The 24,795-nt window shown below is 39.1% G+C and overlaps 1 protein-coding gene across 1 annotated transcript; it reads right to left on the bottom strand.

Moving 5' to 3' along the window:
• Nucleotides 1-832: 832 nt before the first annotated feature.
• Nucleotides 833-22,142, bottom strand: ccdc27 (coiled-coil domain containing 27). Its single transcript, XM_031906379.1, has 13 exons — nt 22,020-22,142; nt 14,624-14,663; nt 13,632-13,793; nt 11,735-11,798; nt 10,649-10,815; nt 9,840-10,001; nt 7,834-8,007; nt 7,406-7,574; nt 6,779-6,909; nt 5,190-5,267; nt 4,350-4,562; nt 3,326-3,430; nt 833-1,203 (listed from the first exon to the last, which is right to left on the bottom strand). The coding sequence occupies exons 3-13, from the start codon at nt 13,767-13,769 to the stop codon at nt 1,072-1,074; spliced, it is 1,533 nt and encodes a 510-aa protein (XP_031762239.1). The 5' UTR covers nt 13,770-13,793; nt 14,624-14,663; nt 22,020-22,142; the 3' UTR covers nt 833-1,071.
• Nucleotides 22,143-24,795: the final 2,653 nt, after the last annotated feature.

The raw sequence follows: 24,795 nt of genomic DNA, 5'->3' as shown, positions 1-24,795 counted from the left end.
ATGTTGGACATTATACTTTGGGCAACCACAGCCCTTTAGCAGGGAAGATCTTTGCCTGAAGATGCCCCAGTAGCTTCCTATCTTCTTTTCTGCTGATTCCCTGCACATTCTCTGTGCTGCTGTCAGTTACTGAACTTAGGGACCGACACACAATATACTGATTATATAGAATAGAAATGTCACAGTATAAGGCCGATAAGTAATTTATTCAGATTCACATTAATTAGTAGCTCTGAAACCAGTGTAATTAGCATCAGAATTTAATAATCAGCCCTTTAATATCAACTTCTAGCGAACTACTAGCGAACCTCATTTTCTGCTTGCCAACCCCTAAGCTTAGCTTCTCAACAGCTTATGAATGCACACTGAGCATGTGAGTGTCACTGACACTTTCCAAATCGGGGAGCCCTTGTAACAACTGTAAAGACCTGGATCATTGCTGCTATTCACATGCTGAAACTTTAGGCTGGTGCAGTAAGTTCTCTATATAAAATATACATTTTTTTTAGGGTTCCGTTCTCCTTTAACTGTATGACATTATCATTTTAATTTAATCCAGCCCTCCAAGATGCTGTATGAGAAATAATCGGGCCACTACATGTAATAAGTTGGACAGCACTGTTATAGAGCAGTCTTTCCCAAACTCTTGTGGCTCTGAGAGGTTGGGGCATTCCTATATATAATATTAATTTCTAAATATAATGCAAACGATAGGACATTTCATAGCTAAAGCAACTCACTTGGTAGGATGCAACCCCTTTAACCTATTTCTATTTCAGTATTTCCTGTGGAGTGAGGAAGCTGAGATACAATAACTTCACAGCACGGGGGCTATCAAAAAATAAAAGTTCATTTATTTAAAAAATGTACATGTTAAAATAAACCCCTAGACCTTGTGATTTGATTTGTAGGTACATGAAATTGCAGTTCAGAACATCACAGATAAAAGATTAACAAATTGAACCAAATAATGTACAAGAGCCTAGATCACAAAGCAACAAAGCAGAATTTACTAGGAATGACACCCAGAGCTGTGGGGACCCGAGTCAGAGGGTTACAAGGACATTTGTATCACTGAAGTTTTCTCCTTGTGTTTGAGGCCGACTGCTTTGGGGAAGTGGTCTCATTCATGTAAAGAGAAGGGACTTTAACTCCTTTCTGCTTCAGTTGTTGATGGAAATCTGATCGTTCTGTTATAATCCTCTGCAAACACAAAGAGGGGGTTAAATTTCTATAATATAAAACAGTTCTATCCAACTTCTGTGGTGCCGAGGGCTGGAATTTCTCTAGCATACAAAGTGGAGGGCCACTAATGGAAGCCATTTTTGACCACTCCCCCCTTTTAAACCGCACCCACTTCAAACCACACCCATGTTATCACAAGACCATACCCACATTATTGGTGGTAGTGCAGCAAAAACCCAAATGCTTGGTGATCACTACGAGGATATCATTCATATGTGAAAGAATTATATTATGACATATTAAGACATGCCCTTAAATTCCTCCTCCCCTGTGGATAGTACAGCAACCCCCAGCACATAATTACACACCTTAGGGACCATTTAATGGCTATTTCCAACTGCTAACAAACTCTCAGAAAAAAAGCCCTGCCAGGTTCACCTCCCACAGGCAGCATAGGGCAGGCAGAGTATGGCACATACAGGCAGCATAGGGCAGGCAGAGTATGGGACATACAGGCAGCATAGGGCAGACAGAGTATGGCACACACAGGCAGGGTAGGGCAGGCAGAGTATGGCACACACAGGCAGGGTAGGGCAGGCAGAGTATGGCACACACAGGCAGGGTAGGGCAGGCAGAGTATGGCACACACACAGCGTAGTGCAGGCAGAGTATGGCAAGCACAGGCAGCATAGGGCAGGCAGAGTATGGCACACACACAGCATAGTTCAGGCAGAGTATGGCACGCACAGGCAGCATAGGGCAGGCAGAGTATGGCACACTCAGGCTGCCTGTGTGTGCAACCCATATACAAGGAGGTTTTATCTCCGCTCAGGTTAGGGTTGCCATCTGGCCAGTATGTAGCTGAGTAGTAGCACACAGAGTAGATCATTTAAAGAATGGGTTGAATGCCTTTTTAGTAGCCGAAGAAAATCAAAGGCTTCCAATGTTGAAATTAGTAAGGGTTTTGTAATACTTCATTGTACAAAGGTCTGCCAATCTGTGCATGCATTTGCACACTGGCTCTTTAAAGTTACACAAAAGAATTTCTTTGCAGTCTCAGCATTAAAATAATTTGAGGGAACATTGCCCCTGAATAGACTACCTGGCAGAAAATGTATCAAGGTAACAGTACAAGTGATATACAGTATAAAGACACTGTTTTGAATAAATCTATCAGCACGCAGCAGTTCTGGGTATGGTGATGTAGGGAGTTTTAGTAACAACTAAAAGACCCCAGTTTGCTTGGGCACCTTTGATTTTCATTTTTAATCAAGTTTCATTTTTAATCAAGATTACTGCAATCTCCTACTAACCGGCCTCCCAGACTCCCACCTCTCTCCCCTGCAATCAGTCTTAAACTCTGCTGCCAGGATCCTCCTGCTCTCTCCAAAGAAGGAACCTGTTCAGCCTCACTTAAGCTCTCTGGCATGGCTGCCTGTTAAGCAATGGGCAATTCAAAGCCCTCACTCCTCTGCTCCTCACTACATTTCTTCACTGGTCTCCCTGCATGTTCCTGGTCGTCTTCTCCGCTCCTCTCAGAGCCTCCGTCTTTTTACACCATCCACTCCCACTGCGCTCTCTCGTCTTAAAGCTTTCTATCTTGCTGCTCCTTACCTCTGGAACTCTATCCCTGAATCCCTCCGTAGGGAACACTCACTCTCTTTAAGATTAAACTCAGCTGTTACCTTCTCAAGCACTAAAACATTATTTTGCCCAGTCCTGCGCTTAAGGGCAAACGCCCATACCTATTGCACTCTTACCTTCCAATTTGTGCCTGTATGTTACCCAACCACTTAGTCTGTAAGCTCTACGGGGCAGGGACCTCCTTCCTACTGTGTCTCTTACCACATGGCACTTACTCCCTGTGTATTTATACTTATTTATTGTATTTATTATAACACTTTTCCTCCCTGTGTGTAATTCTGTATATTGTAAGATTGTACAGCGCTGCATACTCTTGTGGCGCTTTATAAATAAAGTTATACATACATTCAAGTTTGGGGCCCTAGCCTTCCTACGCTGTATATTTCCTTGGCCTCCCAGCAGTAACTCCAGCCCTGCCCCTTTCAGGTCATTACTGAACTAAAATCAAAATAGCATCTATCAATAAATACATAATGCTTAATGCTGCTATTGTTACCTGCATGCCTTCTAGGATTTCATTATCTGTCATTTCCAACTGCGAACATTTAACTCCCGGAGCGCTGTATGTAGCTTGAATTATTTTGGTACGAAATCTCTCAAACTGTTATTCAGGGAAAAAAAGAAATCAAATCATTCAGTTTGTTCTGATTCTGTTCTTGAATGTCTGGTTGATATTGATTTTTTTAAATTAGACCCTTTACAAGTTTTGATAATTTTGTTATAAATGTCCCTATTAGGAATGTTATAGAGATTGAATGCCATTGCAGTGGTCCTTTAAATGGTCCCTGTTGGATATACAGTATGTAACTTATTGGCTTTTGTAATCCAAAACAAAGTGTGTCTATTAGGTTTGGTAAACCCTGCCAGAATTCTCAAAGCAAATTCTCAAAGCTCAATATCACTCAATAGCATATCAAAGTGTGTTTTCTCCATACTAGCACCCCACGCTAATCATGTGAATTTTGAATGAACACTATTCCATAGTTTTGGACATTATTTGTGGGCACCTCGAAAAAAACTCAGCACTACTGAAACAAGGAGCAGTATGGCCACATCTCTGGGTTACGCTAATAGAAATTTTTTAAAACTTGGATATTCAGCTTCCCTAATTGTATCCAAATGGTGCACTCAATACTCCACCCTCCAAAGCTATTTCTTTATCTTGTTTTACGTCTTCCTGATCTCTCTATTTATTCTCCTATCTCCTCTCGCTCCCACTTGCCAAGATTCTCAATATTATGAAACTTGGAAAAACAAGGTGCTTTCCCTATACTTGGTCCAAGGTTCTCTGTACTTCATTCCAAGTTTTATTCTCTCTCATTTGTTCTGTGTTACAAATGAAGGAAAACTGTCAGTTATATGGCAGGGCACCAGATAACATTGGCATGCGGCCTGCATCCAATTCATATCCAAGACAGAAGTCCAGTCAGGGAAACTGTGCGTTAGATTAAATGTAAGCACTACTACTATGTATTCATGACTGCAGCAATGGGTCACAGAGAGAGTAATGTTGTATTTACCCTAGACTGGAGACATTCCAGGGACACTTTTATCTGCTGATTCGAGCACAACAAATCCTCCGACTTCCTCTGAATGTCGGCTTTTTCTTCCTCGCTTTTTTTCAGTCGCATCTGGAAATCTGTGCTCTGCCTCTGTAGTCTCTGAACTTCATGCTTTAAATCAGTAATCATGTCGTTTCTTTTGCTCATCTCCGACTTTAATTCTGCCACAAGCTGCAACAAAAAATCAGTTCATAACATGCAATGTTATGTGACAGTAATTCACTGTGGTCTTACTTATTTCTGCAGCTTCAGTGCTGATACAGATTAACCTTTCAGTATATTTCCATAGAGCCTGCCACATATGTACAGTAATTCTTGGCCAATCCCTTTGGATATTGCATTGGAAATACATATAGTTGGCCAACATTTACCAATCTAAATTTCCAGTTTTACCACATTTGGTAATTCAAACCAAGATGTTCTACAGATTCAGCAGAACTGGGAAATTTTATTACAAGGTACAGTAATCACCAGCTATACTGAGATCCCTGTCTTTCATCAGTTTATCCAATTTAATTCTGAGTCACACAGCAGACCATTAATTTTGGCAACAAAAACTCATTGCATACACATATTTGGGCCACGCCATGCCCCGCACTCCCGTCAGTTCCAGACCCTTGCTACCCTTATTATAGGGTTTGGGTAAGGGATCACTGGTGGTGATCTACAAATTTGCACTTCATTATGTGTAAGGTTTTTCTGTTCACACACCATTTCATGGGCATATAAGCCAATTGATGTGTGTATATAGAGCACATTTGGGGAGTTTTTTAATGCTTGAATGGAATTCTGGGTTACCTCTCTTATGTTGTAGTTTTCCTTTGACATGGTGGCCATCATTTCTTCATGCTTTCGTTCCTCTCTCAGGCTGGAAAACTTCCAAGAGAAGTTCACATTTACAAATCAAGCAGAATTATATTGTCTCAAATTAATAGAAGAAACAAAGAATAAATACACCATATGGCCAAAAGTATCCAGACACCTGCCTGCCCAACATCTCATTTAATAGGACGTTGGTCTTCTTTTTGGTGCTATAATAGTTTCTACTATCATTAGATGTTGGTGGATCTGATTCCATTCAAGCTTACAGTGTTGCTCTGGGATGCCAAAGGCCCTCCAGAGAACCTGATATCAAGGGACCAGCTGGGACCCTAAAACCTTGTTTTTTATTTTTAAATTGAGAATACCCAGGGTATCTCCATTTGAGATTGGTCATTGTACAAATATAAGTGATTAATATAGCCTAAAAGCAACTATTTTTTTACCTTCTAGATGCTAAATTCTATGGTAAACATTTTATTCATGGAGATATCAGAGCAACCAGAGTCTCTGATTCAAATTAAATACATTCAGGACTAATTCATTGCAGCTATGCTTTCCTGTGTGCACTGTTGGTTGCATTATTGCCAGTACAAGCTATGTGAGAGCACAGAGCAATGCAGTGAATACAGACAGACTGCAGAGAATAACACTGACAGAGAGACAATGTGCAGGATGAACATCTCTATTTCTGTGCTGTTTTAGCTCTTGCTCTGCCATTTACACTGTGCAAATTCTTTCCTAGGAACTCCCTTGGCAGCTCTATGGAATTAACAGCCTCCCCAGATTCTCCTGCTTATCGGTGGCAATAAATCTGGCTTCAGTCACTTCCCTGACTCCCTGACCTCATAGCTTACAGACTGCTAAGCTAACTCTTTCCTGGGAATAAATGTAACACAAACAGAACCTGAAAAAAAGTAAAAAAAGAGTTATTGACAGGAGTAGGCCAAGCCGACCAGGTGCCCTAGGCAACCGCATCAGCCCGGGATACTTTTGCTTGAGCACCATGGAGCAATCCTCTTCTTCTGCTTCTTCTTTCTTCAAAATTCTGGGGCCAACGCATATGCAGCTGGGTGAAAAAGTTGGCTTTTTTCTTTGTTATGCGCATGTGTACCCACGCCAAGAAAGAGGAAGCAAGAAAAGGATTACTTGCACAGAAGTGCCCAGGGCGAGTGCAGTTTTCTGCTAACAGGAGCACCAACCCAGGGTATCAGGTAAGTGATTCTAATCACTGGGGGTGCTTAACATTTAGCATGCCCCAGAGATTCAAGCTTTCCTTCTCCTTGAAATAGCCAAATCCAATCATAAAAAGGCGTGTCAAACTAATGGCTGTACAGCGCATTCTAATTAAAATAGCCTACCTTGACATATTGGTGAATATGTTTTATTTGTACAGTGCACTAATTACTTCTTACAAATGGTATCTCCCGACTAATATTAGTAAATAAGAAACTAAAAACAAGTTAGAGAGCTCAGTGTGAAAAATGTCCCATGCATTTACAGGTTTACAGGTTTACAAGTAAACTGCATCTACAAAAATACAAAAAACTATATTTTCCCTTTAATACCTTTAAGGACATGGCTTGAAGTTGCATTTCCCTCTCTTTTGCTTCTTTCCGGAAAATTTCTTGTTCATCTAGAGCTTTGCGGAGCTGGGACTCCTGATGGGACAGAAGTTTCTGCAGAGACATATTAGCACCTACAAGAATAAACATGTAGAACGGTGAGGGGTTTTGCTTTTTATTTTTTAGTAAAAGCCAAATGTGTTTTTTGGGGGGGCAGATTTGTTATGGTTTCTCAGGTCAGTGCCTAAAAGCAATATCAGAAATTATATCCATTATTATTGTGATTTTTAGCACTTAGTTATCGCTGGGTATAGAGTAGCCCAGTACCCAAGATACTGTACCCCCATTCCCCTTTCTAGGAGGGATTCTGTGCAAAATATTAAGAATGGGACATATGGAGCTGCAGCAAAAACTGACCTTAAATTAAGACCAGAAATAACCAAATATGGGAGCAAAGGACTAGGGAAGCACTATTATTAGTCTTTTTTTTGCTAATTTCTTTTTATCATTTAATTTATTTTTGGCTAATCTCAGCAGGTGATTAATGATATATATATATATATATCTCATAGCAAACCTTTTATTATAGTAGATTTTTTTATACATATAGTTTTGTAGGCATCTACCTACCTTTAGCCATTTCATAGTCTTTCTTAACAGTGTCCAGCTCATCCATTAATCTATTTATCAGCGGTTGGTTATCTGAGCCAATAGAATATTCTTCACCACAATCATGGACTTGCTGGGTAACTTCAGATTGAAACATATGTTCTTCAGGACTGCTCTTCTTATCTAAGCTCTGCAAATGTTCAGTATAAGAACAAACATGAGCCTATGTACTCCACCGGAACCCTTGGTGTAAGCAAAGGAGATGGAATAACTCAGTTTAATAGGAAACCTGCCAATACTAGTGTTTGTATTTGGGAAAAGCTTGCAAACTTTCTCCCTACATGATAACTTACTGACCTGACTTGTAATGATGGTGACATTGCTATGCTACAACACATTACTTGTACTTTGAAATAATCTGAACCTTTGAATAAACACTTTGTTCTTACCTCTGTATCTAGCTGTGTCAATAGCATTGCTGTTTGTTGTGTGTCAGTCATACAAACTGATAATGACGTTGAATGGGCATTTTCTCTTGGACTAATGATTACATCTTTTTTTCTTGATGCCGAAAGTACCAGTTCATCTGTTACTTCATTGTGTTGCTCTCCGACTCCATCTTCCTGGAAGATATTAAATGTATTTACCATTTATACTGTATTTACAGTATATTCAGTTTAGTATTTAGTTACTAGATGTACTTTCCTGTTATTGTCTGCCATTGAACCCTACTGCCATGCCATGGTATCCCCATCTCTCTCACTCCCACTCATTACTTTGTCATCTGTTTTGATGTTTTTGTTTCTTTAAACAATTCATTATGTCCTTTGTGCTGTCACTCTGTTTACATCCCTGCTAATCATACCTGTCACCTTTCCCCACAGTCCCATCATCTGACAGCACAGTGACCGGGGTTATGGAAGCAAATTCAACAAGATCTATGCATGTGTACGTGAGTATATATACCCATTTGTGTGTATATATATTCATATCTTTATATATATTTTTACATAAATAGTAATGGGACATGTTATGCAGAATGCTCCAGACCTGTGGTTTTCCATATAAGGCATCTTTCTGTAATTTGGATCTATAAAAATGTACTTAAACTTTCATTAAAACAATAGGATTGTTATGCCTCCTATAAGGATTCATTATATCCTAGCAGGCATCAAGTACGAGATACTTTTTTTATAATTACAGAGAAAAAGGAAATCATTTTTAAAAACGTGAATTATTCAATTCAAATGAAAAATGGAGTGTTTTGGAGACAGCCTTTTGGGCTAACGGGTTCCCATAATAGATCCCATACCTATATATATATATATATATATATATATATCTTGACAGACTACCACATGCACCAGGATTATGTACAAAAAATTTATTTTATATATAATATACAGTATTTTTTCATTTTTGTTTAGAATTCATTAAAGCTACAAAACACATTGGTAAAACAGATTCTAGTTCATTATTTACAGCATTGTTATCCCCTGATTCTGTCTAACAGCTTTCACTTCTCTCATCCTTTGATAAAACACAATCATCTTTATCTAAATAATAAGCAAAGGTACAGTGCCCTCTACAGGCAATGTAGTAGTAGTAGTAACCAGTGCCTATTTTGTATCTATCATGGAAAGGTGAATATGATGTTAAAGACTGTCAGTTGTTTAACTTTATATTAACAATTTAAGATTGAAGCCAAATTCTACTTGATTTTTTTTTTTTAGCATAATACAATAAAAATTAAACTTTCCAACATACATTCATTCCAGAATGCCATGCTTTACCAAGATGATGCTAAATATACATTCAATGTAACCAAAGAGTTCTTTAAGCAAAATGGAAACATTGATTAAGTGGCCACTTGTACAGCAGGAGGATGAAATCCGATTGAAAACTGTAACAGACAGCAACAAAAGGGCCAAATGTATTTCCATTTGAAAAAAAATCACTGAATTTCCCCATGATTTCCCTGTGAAAAACAAAGTGTAATAATTGTTATAATTTACTCTCAACAGAAAATTTGCCATAGAATATTGTCCTTTGGTGCACCGTAAAAAAAAAAACCAATTTTGTCCTGAACCCTGAACCATAAATACAGTAGGACCCCCATTTTATGTTTTTCAGGGGACTCAGAATATACTCAGAAGTACTCAGAATATATAAGCACAGGTGTCAGTTTCACTTTGAAGTACAATATTTACAATATTTATAAATTCCAGTTCACACATAAATAAGAGAGAACCCCAGCAAGATAAAAAAAAAACGTTTACGTTCATAGGAATAGGAAAAATGTTCTGATTTCCACTCCAGTACAAAAACTCAATTTTTTTCCACAATATCCCATCCCTTCATATTCATTTATATGCATGAGAAAAGGCGTTAAAGTCAAAGTGTTCCCTGGAAGCCAAACAAAACAATAATGTGGGGATTTGCAGCCCTACAGTACCTTTTCCATTCGGTCCTGTGGAGGATTTGTCAGGCCCAGTTCATGCTGGAGTTGCTGTACTTCATTCTTCAAGATAGAAATAATCTCTTCCTTCCTTTTGCATTCCACTTCATATGTTGATAGTCGACTAACCTCGGAGCCCAGCTTTAACAGGTAATTTTCCTGGAAAAAGATAACATTTTCATTCCATCATATCATATGTAGACCACCAACCAACATTAGACCTGCGCCAACACCTAGGGGCACATTTAGTAATCCACGAATCCGAATCACGAATGGGAAAAAATCGTATTGGAAACGAAAATTTCGTAAGATCGCAAATATCACGAAAATGCTTCCGAAAAAATCGTATTAGTCACGACATCGTATTGGCGATCTGAAAGTCACGAAATTTTCATACCGAACAATTGTAAACAGCGGTAAAATCTTTCCGATTTTTTCGTGCAAACGTCCGAAAAAGTTGTGCGTCGTACGAAAAAGTTGTGCGGACGCCCGAAAAAATCGCTCGTGCGTTCGTGCTTTTGTAAATGTGCCCCTAGAGTGCCTATGCCTAAACAGTCTATTTTATTCATATAGAGTCAATATAACCGGAATCAAAGCAGAGCTTGGACTAAAGTAGGCAGGGTAACCCAATGCTCTAAAAGCAGAAGACAGGCCAGGATAGGGCATTTTTTCTAATTGGTCAAATAGAGGCTTCAGAGGGAAGAAACTTTTATTGAACTAACATGATTTCACACACACTGCGACATAATAAGAATGGCATTCCCTTTTCCTGTAGAACATATGTGGAACAGATAATCTTGCCTTACCTTTTCATGCAGCATTTCAATATACCATGGTGTCTTCAGCTCTACAGAGGTGAGGTAGGTTGGACCCCTAGGAATTACATTGCTATGTACATCTACTGAAGAAACATCTAATGACTTGCTAGGCTTAAGGTGGTCTCTGGGGCTATGAGTGCATGGAAGACTTCCATCTGAAACAGAGAAAATACATGGAAAGGTGTTTATCTAAAATAATGCTCCATAAACAGACTCTGTGCTTTTAAATAGGCAACGCTGTGGTCAAAAACCACAGACAATCCAAGCAAAAAGAGTGTATATTCCCCTTTCTGTGTATAAACTGGGTAGAGTTTTTTTTCAGTTCTTCTACAAAACAGATACATAATGCTATTATATTATCACTATAAGTATATAATATAAGGGGTTCATTTGGATGGGATGAACTTGATGGCTTTGGTGTTTTTTCAACCCAAATTAACTATGTAACTAAGTAATATGGTAGAGATCCGTATAGCTGTAGACATGTCTGACCTATGTAAACATGTTCACTGAATCCGCAATTCATTTGCAAATTCACATTTCAGCTTTGTTATATCTATTTTAGCAAGTGGCAATAAGGATGGCTATTAGATGGCGTTATGCTTTTACTCAGAAGCCTTTACTCATAATTCCTACACATTGGTATAAGGTGTATGTAAAGCAACTTCTCCCTCCCAGATAGAGGTATATTCACATATATACTCAATACATAATTTAAAAACATCACTGCATGCCAAAAACATGTAGCCATCATAATAAATTCCTATTTTACCTTTATAATGCAACGTTATGCTTCTATCTTTATTCTTCATCTATATTTTGGTGGCATACCTTGAGCTGACTGGGCCTCCCACAAAACATCTTTGAGGGGACCCAGTGCACATATCACCATAGAGGGCTGGGGGCTGGGAGAGGGAAATACTGTACATTAGAACTTGCCTCGTCCCTGCATAACCCTGGGGTCTGCTGTACAGTATATGGTAGTTATACCACTGCTATTTTTGGTAGCCAGAGTTGAGATACAGGGAACTGTGCCTGGTTTTTAATAAAGAAATAACTGAATAACAACTTTACCTGTTGGTTTAAATGCTGGAGAGTCATTGAATTGAAAGCTGTTGGAGGAGGATCTGCTGGACATCTGTAAATCAATAAGATCAAATAAAGTGCTGATGCCAGGCAAAAATAATAACTGGAGGAAAAGCTATGGGACTGCAAGAATGTAAAAAAACCAGTAACAAGGACTGGTTGAAATAAGAATCAAATATTTGTAAACAAAAATATATTTTTGTCAAAAGAGGATTTTTAATTTATAGTCATACAAAGGAAAATAGGTTCATTTGAACATATTTTACAGTTACTATGTAGGTTTAAACAAAGTAGTGATGCACTGATTCCAGGAATTGGTGTGGGAAGCACAGGGCTGTGTTTTGCGGCGCTTAGTACAGGTATGGGATCCCTTATCTGGAAACCCCTTATCCAGAACATTCCCATTTACGGAAAGGCCATCTCCCATAGACTCCATTATAACCAAATAATTCTAATTTTTAAAAAATTTTAAAAGTACCTTGTACTTGATCCCAACTAAGATATATTTAATCCTTATTGGAGGCAAAACAAGCCTGTTGGGTTTATTCAATATTTAAATGATTTTTAGTAGACTTAAGTTATGGAGATCTAAATTACAGAAAGATCCCGGGTCCCAAACATTCTGGAAAACAGGTCCTATATCTGTGTTCAGCAGAACCAAGTTTTAAGTGCAAATTGCTTTTATAAAACTCCTAAATGATTGATTTATTTAAAAAAGTAAAATAAACAAATGAATCAGATAAAAGTGAGTGTAGAACTGGCCAGACCGGGGATAACGTTGACGTAGTTGGCCAGCTTAAAGGGATTCTGCCACGGTTTTTAAGGTGTCGTTTTTATTACTGAATTACAGGTCATTGTGCCTGATTCTGAGCTTTCAGAAAGAGCCAGCATTGCGCAAAGGAACTGCTTTCAGGTAACTATTGTTTCTCCTACTCCCATGTACAGTAACTGGAGGAGTCATAGCTGAACTATTACTAAAACTATTGAGTGCTATTCTCATATCTACCACTAGGTGAGGCATTGGAGCATTTTTAGCAATGCTGGTATTGGGGAACTGTTATCTGGTTACCTGCCCCTTGTTCTGCTGATCGGCTGCTTGGGGGGAAAGTCGGGGGGGGGGTGATATCACTCCAACTTGCAGCTCAGCAGTAAAGTGTGACTGAAGTTTATGAGAGCACAGGTTACAGGGCTGGGGGCACCTGGGACACTAAGAACATGTCTAGCCCCACATCAGATTTCGAATGCAATAAAAAAAATCTGTTTGCTTTTTTGAAAAGATTTCAATGCAGGATTCTGCAGGAGAAGCTCAATTAACTGATGTGTTTTGTAAAAAAAAATATTGAGAAAGTCAACATCAATCAACATGAAATCAGAATCTCTCTGATAGCACATACTCGGGCAAATTTTTAAAGGCCACTGAAGTTAACTTTTAGTATGTTACAGAATGTCCTATTCTTAGCAGCTTTTCAAATAGTATTTGAATTATTTTCCTCACTCTTCTGCTTCTCTCCAGCTTTCAAAGGGGTGCACTGACCCCGGAATCCAAACAAAATGATTGCTCTTTGAGGCTACAATGTTATTGTTACTGTTTATTATTTATCTTGCTAATTAGGCCTTTAGTATTCATTTGCCTGGTTCAAAATTGCTGAAGTTCAAAATTTGAGAGATGCTGAAAAAATAATGTAAAACAATTCAAATACTACAAAAAATAAAAAAATAAAGACCAGTTGCAAATTGTATCTCCGTCTTCATTATACTAAAAGGTAATTTAACGTGGTAATACCCTTCTAAATAAAGTATGAAGGAACCAGCAAAATTAAAACATGTATACTCCAACTTTCACCTAAAAAAAACGAAGGAGCACAAAGTGTTATAAAAATATTACTTCATTTTGAATGAATTTCCCATTGTCTCCAGCTGATCGACTGTATTTTTCCCTTCTGGTATCGGACTTTGGGATTTTCCATACTGCAGTCTGGGGTCTTCGCCTTCCCGACCAGTTTAGGTCTTGAATACTTTGCATTTTCAAACCAACCTAGGTTACAGCCTGTCAGGAAACAATGAGTTGAATGAAACTACAATAAGGATATTTGCCAAACAAATGTAAATTACACCAAAAACATTGGAGCAACAGTGTGTTCAGGTATAAGTAGGGTTTCTACCTTTGGCTTTAGCAACTCTGGTTAGGGGGGTGTGGTATTACATTACAGGTTCGAGTGATGTCGAGGATGGGCTGTGACGTTGAGGGCGCTATTGTGTGGTGATTGGTCCTGTCTGGTTTTCCTAATCTAGAAAACCGGGCAGGCAGTTTTGACATGGACACCAGGCAGGTGACAACCCTAGGTATAAGATCTGTTATCCAGAATGCTTGAGATCTTTCTGTAATATGGATCACCATACCTTAGGTCTGCTAAAAATCATTTAATCCTTAAATAACCCCAATAGGACTCTTTTGCCACCATATGGATTCATGCAGCTTATTTACCATCACTTACCCTAGTACTGTTTTCTTATGATGATGACATAAAATGAGGCGTGGAGCCCATGGAAAGTGGGGCTATAAAATGAGGGCTACATTATATCATGGGCCTTCGATGGTTTTATTACCTCTTGCTTTCTCCTGTTCTCTAATATATGTAAACATTTGGGGGGAGTATTTATTAACATTGAAGACAAACATCACCAGTGATGTGACCCATAGCAACCAATCAGATATTTGCCTTTGTTTTCTAACTTGTAGGTGACCACTTAAATCTAATTGCTGATTGGTTGCTATAGGCAACATCACTGGTGATGTTTGTCTCCAGTGTTAATAAATACTCCCCTTAGAGTAGTTCTATGTTTCTCTCGAGAGCCATATAAGCTTGTGCTGCTTACCTGCCATCAGCTTTTCTATCACTTGAATGTCCTCATTGCTCTAAGTAAATATAAGAAAATACAGTATTATTACCACATAAACAACTCTAAAATAAAAAAGAAGCAGTAATCATTGTGAAGGAATGAGAGACCAGAATGCCTGACTACTGCCTGATACTTATATAAAGGCCATGTTACGTAGCCTTTTCACAAGGAAAAATACATTGTTGCAAGAAATATGGTCGGGGAGGATAAAAGGAAAGAATTACCTTTTATTTGAAGCCGAATTACCAGTTCCATTTTAGTGTTTACTCTGTGAGTCTTACAACTAAGTATACTGTATACTGTTATTCCAGATTAGTGCCAAGGAGACTTGTCATGTAAACAGTTGCACAGGTATCCGTATCTAGGAAGCAGACAAGTACTGTAATCTGAACAAATTGTGCTAAGAAGCGTTCATGTCATTAGCTGCAAACGGATATGAATGCAGCTAGGACTGGCCATTGTCAGCATTGTGCTCTGTAGACTTGGGTAGACAATGAAAAGGTTGCTATTATACAAATTGTTTAATGTAAGTTCCACTGATGTAACAAGGCATAACAATAGCACTGAGGATTAAATATTACGTTTAATTGTATGAAACAAGCAATTTGTCCTGGTTTTGTTTGGATTTTGAACACGGTTTTATTTGCATGTCATTCCAAATGCAGTGCAGTCTTGCATCTAGAGCAGAGATTTCAGATATTTTTATTTTAAGCCTATCTTTGTGGTTAATCTTAGGCCGCATGGCTCATAACATGGTTACAGATATATAAATAATTATTATTATACATATTATTGGCAGTTTTGGGCAGAAAAAGGAGAAAACAGTTTGTGATTCTCTGCTCTAGAAAAAAAGCATGCCCTTCCCTAAAGAGCAACATAACTCCTCGCTACGTATTCCATTTGCCCACAATTAAAATACTGCCCAGTGTAACACCGATACCTCATTTTATCTCGATGGCTGAACATTTACTGCCACACAGGATCTTCTTGCTAGTTAGAACTATAAGATATGCTCAGAAAAAATGTAACTGTTTTGTTGTCATTTAGGAATATAAAATGCACATAAAATGCCCACCCGGGGTCATGGGGGTCTGCTGTACGGCAGTTACTCCGCTGCACTACACTATATGGATCTTCCGTCACAATAAACAGGCAAAGCATTCCACAGCCTCAGGGGAAGAACGTGCTTATGTTGCCTTCTGTCCATTGTTCATTTCTGTGAGAAATAAGATCTCCTGCTATCTGTCTATAATGTCCTCTCACATATTTGCGAACGGTTACCATGTTACACCCAAGCGCCTCTTCTCAAGAGGAAACAAATCTAACTCCAGCTTATCACTGTGCCTTCTATGGCATGGTGCCCATATGTGAAAGTTGAAGCCTTACCAGGCAATATTATGCTTTTATCCCTTGAGTCAGTGATTCTTTATATATATCAAAGTGCACTAATGTTAAAGGAAAACATATGGACAATGCAAACAAGTTTTCCTGCAAACTAGTACTTAGCTACTCATCCAATCCACCGGTGGAGAAATGAGTGTGCATTATATAGTTTGCCCCACTGTGCAGTATATGTAATAAAATGTCTTCCTTCTTGTGCCAAAGAAATACACCTTAAAGCCATAAAAAATGTGTAGTGTGCAGTGAAAATGTGCAATGTAACAACTGTCCGAGGAAGAATACTGCATTGTGAATTGTCAATTGTATATGGAATTAAAACACATTTACTTTATACAGTTATAAAACATACACAATTCATTCGTGACGGGCCAGTCTACTCATAATCAAATAATTCAATCTTTATATAAATATATAGAACTCTTAAAGTTTTCATCATTGGACAAATAAAATCACCACTGTTTTGACCTCCAAATTTCTTCAATAATTTATTATCATATGTTTCATCGATAAAAAAACAGTTGCAGTTGTAGTTCAGCATCACTCTATTACTGTGTAGCTTATCTGCTGTCCATAAATTGGTTTTTGCGCAGATTGGTTCCAGACAGAATTGGGATAAACTTTTCTTTTTTCCTTCATTCTTTTAAAGGAATACATACAGAGTGACACATCACTCTACTTTAAAGGGGAACTCACTTAAAAAATAGCATCAATTCTATATTTTTATTCAAACCAAATGGCTCCACAGTGTGAAATTTAAATATACATTGCTGTTCTTTTTGCAGCAAATTATTAACCATTATTAACCATTTGGCCCTCCAATGGGAGAGTGTAAGGAGGAATGTAAAGACAAGAACTGTGGCTGATGGGAAATTGCCTGACTGGGTGACACCTTCTGATATCCCTAACCTGACAACTAGGCCAGGCCAGGGGGATGCCCTAAGACAGTGTATTGTATATCTTTATTTATAAAGCGCTACTTATGTACGCAGCACTGTACAGTAGAAAACATTAATACAAACAGGGTGTTAATAAGATAATAGATAAATACAAAGTATAATAATAAATACAGATAAATACAGCAGCAATAAGTTAAGAGTCGAGGACACAAGAGGAAGGAGGTCCCTGCCCCGTAGAGCTTACAATCTATATGTTACCCAACCAGTGGCTCAGAAGCAACATGTAGCTCACCAACCCCTTGGATGTTGCTCTCAGTGGCCTCAAAGCAGGTGCTAATTTTTGAATTTCTGGCAAGGCGGCAAGTTTTGGTTGCATAAAAACCAAGTATAATGCCAAACAGCCTTCTGTGGGCTGACAGGAACCCCCAGGAACCTCTTTTATGTTTGTGTTGCTCCCCTACACTTTTTCCATTTTAATGTGGCTCACGGGTATAAAAGTTTGGGGATCCCTGCCCTAAGAGCACTGAACATCATTTGACATTTAGTTAGACAGTTCTCAGTTTAATCAAGTGAATCTATATCTATACAGTTTCAAATTATTGTCATCAGTATCATCATCAAGCACAGAGACAAAGCCGGCATGAGGAGCAGAGTGCAGCTTACCCAGGGGCGCAAGTGATTGTTAAGTGAGCACTAAGGGGAGCATTCTTGTACCCCTTAGTTATCTAGCACTTGTGTCCCAGAGTAATGTAAATGATTCTTAGCATTTATCATGCCTACTTTGAGTTCACTCTATCGTTTAGCCAGTTCTTTATCTAAGTGCAAAAAGTGTGTTCCAGTCCAATATTCATTCAGTAGCGTTCTGAGCAGTAATGAGCAAAACACTATAGAAATCAAAATAAATTCTTTTCACTCCATTCTGCTTACTCCTCTAGATGGCAATTAGTTTGCCTGACTGGATCTATTGCCCATAATATCATGCTGGCACATTATGCTGTGATTTGTAATGTTTTTCTATCAATTAATAAACCTTCTGTGGTGGCACCACATTAGCTATTCTCTAGTTATTTGTTACAATGCCTGTGAGAAATAAGGCAAGAGGACTCAATGAGGACCAGGGACGTAGGTTTTTTTTCTTTACCTACTTCTGGGACATATATGATATCTGAGGCTTTGACTGCACAAGGGAATAACTGATAGATTTAACAGTGGTAGGTGACAGAAAGAACTGAAATTCTACAACCAATAACCACAGGATGTTGCCTTTTCTGTTTCTAAAGGTGTATGCTTTACCCATAACCAGCCAGTTGGGGAGGGCAAAGTTCCAATAATTTTGCATACCCTTTCTTTAAAAAGTACTGTGGGCCAGTAGGACTATCCCCACTATGAAGAGCTGTGCTGACTGAAGCACTCACGTATATTTTTGCTGCATTAATGCTTTAGTACTCATGTATATTTCTGCACTCCTCCCCTATAGGAAACCCTTAATGCAAATGATGGGGTTATAAAGTAGGGGTGTAGAACAGAATATGAATATCTCTAGACCTTATTCTAGTGGATATTTCAAATAATCCCTCTAGTTTGGCACCCCTACCCCACTGCCCATTGGTTAAAGGGAAGGTTCAAATGCGTGAGCTCCCTTCCCCCATTAGGAAACATTATTCAAGGCCAATGCATTATCTGAATATAAAGTGCAACACTCCAGTGTAGGCTGTCTGTAAACATACATACATAGTTACATAGTTACATAGGGTTGAAAAAAGACCAGAGTCCATCAAGTTCAACCCATCCAAGTAAACCCAGCACACACAACCTATACTTACCAATCTATACACTCACATACATAAACTATACATACAACCACTAATACTAACTGTAGATATTAGTATCACAATAGCCTTGGATATTCTGATTGTTCAAGAACTCATCCAGGCCCCTCTTAAAGGCATTAACAGAATCTGCCATTACCACATCTCTTGACTTGGAAATGGCATGTGTCTGCATTTTGGTTCATATATAATTCAGTTAACTATTAATTATGTTTTCCACTTAAATAGCCAAATACAAAGCACTAAAGGGGGAAAAGCTTGTACAAGCAACTAGGTAACTGGGCAGAATCTTGTTATTACCCATTTCTCTTGATGTGTCGGAAAAGTTACATTCCAGTGATAAATTGAAGATTGCCCACGTGGGCAAGGCCCACATTATCTATTGTATCTGTTTGACAGTTATAATGTACCCTTGTAATCACTGAGTAATATGCTGGTGCTGTATAAATAAGCATAATAGTAATAATTGTAATGAAAAGCTGCTACAGATTTGTGTAACATACATTGCCGTCATCAGATAAAAGTCACTGAGAAACTTTGATGTTATCAGCAGGATATATGTAACATTGAGCAGCTAATCTGTAACAAATACCGAAAGCAACATAAGTTAGTAACAAGTACACTTTACTAGTTAAATAGGGTAAATAGGTAGGGTCCACAGAACACTAGCAGCTTCACTCTCAGGATATAATATAAGTCATATCACTGCAGTGCTGCCATGGTAACATAAAGGAGAAGTAATCCAAATGTTGGTAGACCACATTTCCAACCTAATTTAGTGTTAAAATAGATAAAGCTTGCTGGCAGCTGTACCACCACAAACGATTGATTCCTAAAGGAATAGTTTCTCTTGTTTTTTTTTCATGTGATTCAAGCCTTTCTAATTCCAGAAGTCTTGGAATACTCCTGTGGGTTACATCATAAATTAAGTCCCAAATTATAAACTGAAGAGGGGTTTTTTTTACCTATAGCTGTCCAATCCACACAGATACTTTGGCAGTTATTTAAAGTTATTTAAAATTGATGTGGGTCATAAATAAAATTTCATAAACATGAACTGCCCAGTTTAAAGAACATTATGAACTAGGGAACAGCCAGTGTCTCACACACTCACTATATCTTCCTAACCAATTATTAATAGTAACAGAGGCAGAAAGGCAGAAATTACTAAATTGAATGCCACAAATAAAACTCAGGCTCATTTTCTTACAGATTAAATCCAAGAGTGAGGTGTAGTTTAGTAACAGTCGTATGGTCACAGACTGAACCCCACTTGCACTGGGAAGGAGCAGAGAAATCCAATTTTTGTATATAAATAAAAACAAGCAAAGGATAGAAAAGGTTGAGAGGCTGTAGTAACACCTGACAGAGCTCTGATTATCCATAAGACCTAGTCCCACAATGGCAAAATCTGTAGAGGCTGATGTAAGATGCCATAGACAGTCACTATTTATTGGGCTGGTGGGGGGGCGGTTTTGGCCTTTGTTTACTTCAAGTTCCAGGGCCTATTTTGAATTCCATTCTGAGCCTAATTAGGACATATTGAGATCATATTACTGTAACACTGGCAAGTTTGTGCAGAGACAGCATGTTTAGCAAACAGGAATCCTTCAAATCACTAATTGACTCCCCCATACCTGACCTGAAAAGGCAGGGTTGGCAGCCACCATGTCTAACTGCTTTACTTCCTGTCCCTGGATCTCTGAAGCTGATGTGTCCTTTGGCTTCCAGATGGCATACTTCTGTTTAGAGATCAGTGCCAGGGAACCAGGGACAGGAAGTGAAGCTGCTAGGCATGGGCACTGCCAACCCAACTGTGCAGCATTTTCAGTTCAAGTACAGGGGAGCAGGGCTACTCTGGGCTGTCCTGTGTTTGGAAGAAGAGTCTGTGCAGGGACCTTTTGGTTAAATATGGGTTTATGTCTCCTTTAAAATATTGACCATAGGTCTCCTTAATGCAAGAAAATCCTCCACTGAAAATCCTGCCTGTTGTAGTTTTAACCATCCCCCTGGTCTTGGTTTGTGCCATCATCCCTATTGACTTTAATGTACAACAATTCTAGCGAGATCTCAGAATTATTACTTTTAAATAATGAAACATTCATGCCAACCCTCTGTATGCACCCAGGATCCCTGTCTTTAGCTATGTGTACCCATTTGCTAAGGAGATAAATACCTTAATCAGCACAGAATCTAATCTTTGTAATGTTTCTTGGCACAACACCTTGTTCTCCCTGAGTGGTGAGTATTTTGCCCTGAATTGCACAACACATTAACTAAAGTGCAGACAGAATTCAGTATTGCTTCTGAGCTTGAGGTAAAGAGACTTTAATTTTAAAACATTTGAGAGTGAACCAATTGTAATATATATATATATATAAAATTACCTGAATACTAATAGATGCATCTCAAACTCAAATTTAACACAATCAGGTGAACTTGTGTGTCATTTCCTTTATAATGCCTATACTGCAAGTGATTACAGTTCTATCTATGAATTTGTCAGTGATAATACACCCAACCATTGGTACATTCATAGAATTCACTAGGCTGAAACACTGCAGTAACATGTACCAGAACTCCAGCCTATCACCATACCACTGTGGAACCACTCAGTATTATAGAATATCCTGAAATATTGTTATTGCAAGAACTGATTAACAACTTTGATAGGCATAATTGGTCAGTATAATATATTTAATGCACTGGGGAGGTGGGGGGAACATGTATTTGCTGCACAGATACTATATATATATTTTTGGGACGGTTGAATGGACAGTTGAATGGCAGCAACGTTAATGTCATTTTATACAGCAAATACAATCATATGAATTGGTCCCTGTCTAGAACACATATATAGGCCAAAATAAAAAATGAAATAAACTGGTTGAATACATAATGGTAATAATATTAAGCTTTTAATGCACTTATTTTATTTTTATTTTTAAAAATAAACAACAAATCTGAACAAACTAAATATCTGCGAAGTTTAAGATTAAATAAAAGTGTAAATCAACATGTCTTTATTTTATCAGATACAATTTTTGCTATGATTTGGGTAGTGTACATCTGCTTACAGGCTAATTAATACAGTCCTTGTGTCCCTGATATATATAAGAAAAAAAAAACCTGATCTATTTGTTGCTGGTAGATGGATCAACTAAATTGAGTTCCTTGAAATGAAAAGCACTTTTGCATTAATTCTGCCATTGCTTTGCAATCACTTCATTGACCCAATCAGCTTACCTTACTGTGCCTCCAGTGAGTGTATCCCAGGCATAGTGCCCTGCTACTGAGGGTATGGTGCTATCTCTCCGGCAGCCCTGTGTACAAGTGAAAGGGAGCAACAACACAGAGTGGTAATTATGAAGTACATGCATAGTAACTCCCACGTGCTTCTCTCCTTTCATTCCCATTCTGCACATTACTTTCTCTGAATGGCAGGGCAAAGCCTGGAGATTTCTGTTGCCTGGAGACTGACTGTTTGCCTGCAGGAACTAAGCATTGTCCTGAGCCTGCTAGGTTTTTACTGCGGGACACTCCCTCCTGGCGTAGAATGACTGACACAAACAGTGATCAATAATAGCAGCCAGCAATCACTCACTCACTACTCATTTCACTCCCTACACCAGCAGGTGTTACCCTGTATGTTATGCTGCGCCTTCCTCTTCTTTCCTGTTCCAAATCAAGCACTTTTGCACCTATTGCCACAGAGGAACCCTGGAACTACTGTTACATCTGATCCAGGTGCTAGCTCCAGGGTTCCTACAGTAGCATGAGTCAATAGGAGCAACAAAGATGCGTCAAAACGACCAGACCCACACTCAGACCCAGACTGGCAATCTGTGGATCTGGCAAATGCCAGAGGGGCTGCTGTAAGATGCCATAGACAGTCACTTTTTATTGGGCTAGTGGGGGACCTGCTTGGGCCTCTGTATACTTGAAATGCCAGGGCCTATTTTGAATCCCAGTCCAGTCCTGCTCACACATCACTCTCACACTAAATGCCAAAAATAATATCTACTAGAAAATGACATTTTAATATCATCTACGTTGTGTCGATGTGCTCCACAAGTTACTTTTGACATATAAATGCAATTGCATCAGGCACAACTTCTCCTAGCAACCTCAACAATGCTGGAATTTTGGGATAAATTGCAAAATACATAGTGATTGCATTGGAAATTTGCATTTTGCTCACTGTGTTGTGAATAAAAATGACCACTGTTTTATTGAGTTCACGATCCTTGCAGAAAACAAATAGACAAAAGTTTTAGCAGAAAGCAAAATAAAGGGTAGTTTGTATTGTGGGGGGGGGGCATTTGTGTGTGTTAGTATGTGAATATGTGTGTGTGCTTGTGTGTGCCTATGGATGGCAGGAGGGGCTATTCAGCACTGAACGTTGGGCAGCACCTACCAGTAAACAGAAGACATGCACTTTAGGGGCTGCACAGTCTGTGGGGCAAAGATACTGTGTGGTCTATTTTTCCTGTTCCCCCTGACATACCAGCTGCAATGTGTCCAAATTAATTGGAATAATGTACTTTTTATAATTTATCTTGGGCAGTGGACACAGCACCCAAACTAACATTCATTACAAGGGTGGCATTAAGGTATCACTGCACTCAGGGAAAAGATCTCAGTGGTGGGACCCCCACACCTACACAAGAAATTAGATTAAGTAATAACCTCAAACAGGTAAAGTGCTCAGTTCTGGAAAAGTCACAATCCACCAGTAAATATATGTTCCACTAATGAAATAAAAATGCCCATGCCATAACCAATATTTTGGTAGCAAATAAACAAAGCTGTAATATAATGAATTGCTACACAGCACCCCTAGCACCTTATGTTAAATGAAAGGCTGTAGGTACTGACCCCCCTAAGCATATTATATACAGTGAAAGATAAAGGTACAGGCAGGCAGGTATTACGCCCCAAGCACACTATATGCAGTGACATATTAACACACATAAGACACACATCCACAAGTTCAGCACTGAAAACCTGCCTAACTGCTAGCTGCTCCAAAGTATCCAGTGAAAGACAATATTATACAGAAAGCACATACAGTGCAAGGCATTCGGTACTAACAAAACAATAACATTTATAGTGAAAGGCAGTGGGTACTAACACCCCAAGAACATTTATTGTGAAAGGCAGTGGATACCAGTGGGAAACAGTACCAGTAATTACCAGTGGGTAACAAAGAACCCAGTGTGCCTGTCACCCTTACTCTGCTGTAACCACCTATCACTGTACAATTTTTGCATTTTCATTAAAAACAACTCCACATGGAGTATGAATATAACACTTGACTAGTTAAAAAAATAGAAAGGCTTTTTAGGGCCAGACAAGAGTTAATTATGTTATGGTGGAGAAATTGCACAGGCAAAACTAAACATGGGCTGTAGTGATGGGCGAAAAGTTTCGCCAGGCATGGATTCGCGGCAAATTTCCGCGTTTCGCCATTGGCGGATTGTTTCGCGAAACGGATGAAAAATTTCGGCGCGGAAAAATTCGCCGCACGTCCAAAAATTGTCGCCGGCGTCAAAAAAGAATAGTCGCGGGCGACGAAACAAGAGCCGCGCGACGAAACAAGAGCCGCGGGCGACGAAACAATAGCCGCGCGCGACGAAACAATAGCCGCGTGCGACAAAACAATAGCCGCGGGCGACGAAACAAGAGCCGCGCGACGAAACAAGAGCCGCGGGCGACGAAACAAGAGCCACGCGCGACGAAATAATAGCCGCGCGACAAAACAATAGCCGCGGGCGATGAAACAAGAGCCGTGCGACGAAACAAGAGCCGCGGGCGACGAAACAAGAGCCGCGCGCGACAAAACAATAGCCGCGCGACAAAACAATAGCCGCGGGAGATGAAACAATAGCTGCGCGAGAAAATAATAGCCGCGCACTACATTTTCGCCGTTTCGCGAATTTTTCGCCGTTTCGCGGATCTTTTCAAAGATTCGCGAATTTTTCGGCGAAGCGAAACGGAACAGATTCGCTCATCACTAATG

This window comes from Xenopus tropicalis, chromosome 7 (assembly GCF_000004195.4).
Source record: "Xenopus tropicalis strain Nigerian chromosome 7, UCB_Xtro_10.0, whole genome shotgun sequence".
Taxonomy (NCBI): domain Eukaryota; kingdom Metazoa; phylum Chordata; class Amphibia; order Anura; family Pipidae; genus Xenopus; species Xenopus tropicalis.
Note: the sequence above shows the minus strand (reverse complement) of the source record. Positions and strands in the feature narration are given on the sequence as shown.

Bases quoted from the DNA above. Each gene is read 5' to 3' on its own strand.
- ccdc27 (XM_031906379.1), bottom strand. From the start codon at position 13,769: ATGCAAAGTATTCAAGACCTAAACTGGTCGGGAAGGCGAAGACCCCAG. The intron at 10,002-10,648 runs GTAAGGCAAGAT...ATCTTTTTCCAG, and splicing joins TTGAAATGCTGCATGAAAAG to GAAAATTACCTGTTAAAGCT. The intron at 6,910-7,405 runs GTAGGTAGATGC...TTATTCTTGTAG, and splicing joins AGACTATGAAATGGCTAAAG to GTGCTAATATGTCTCTGCAG.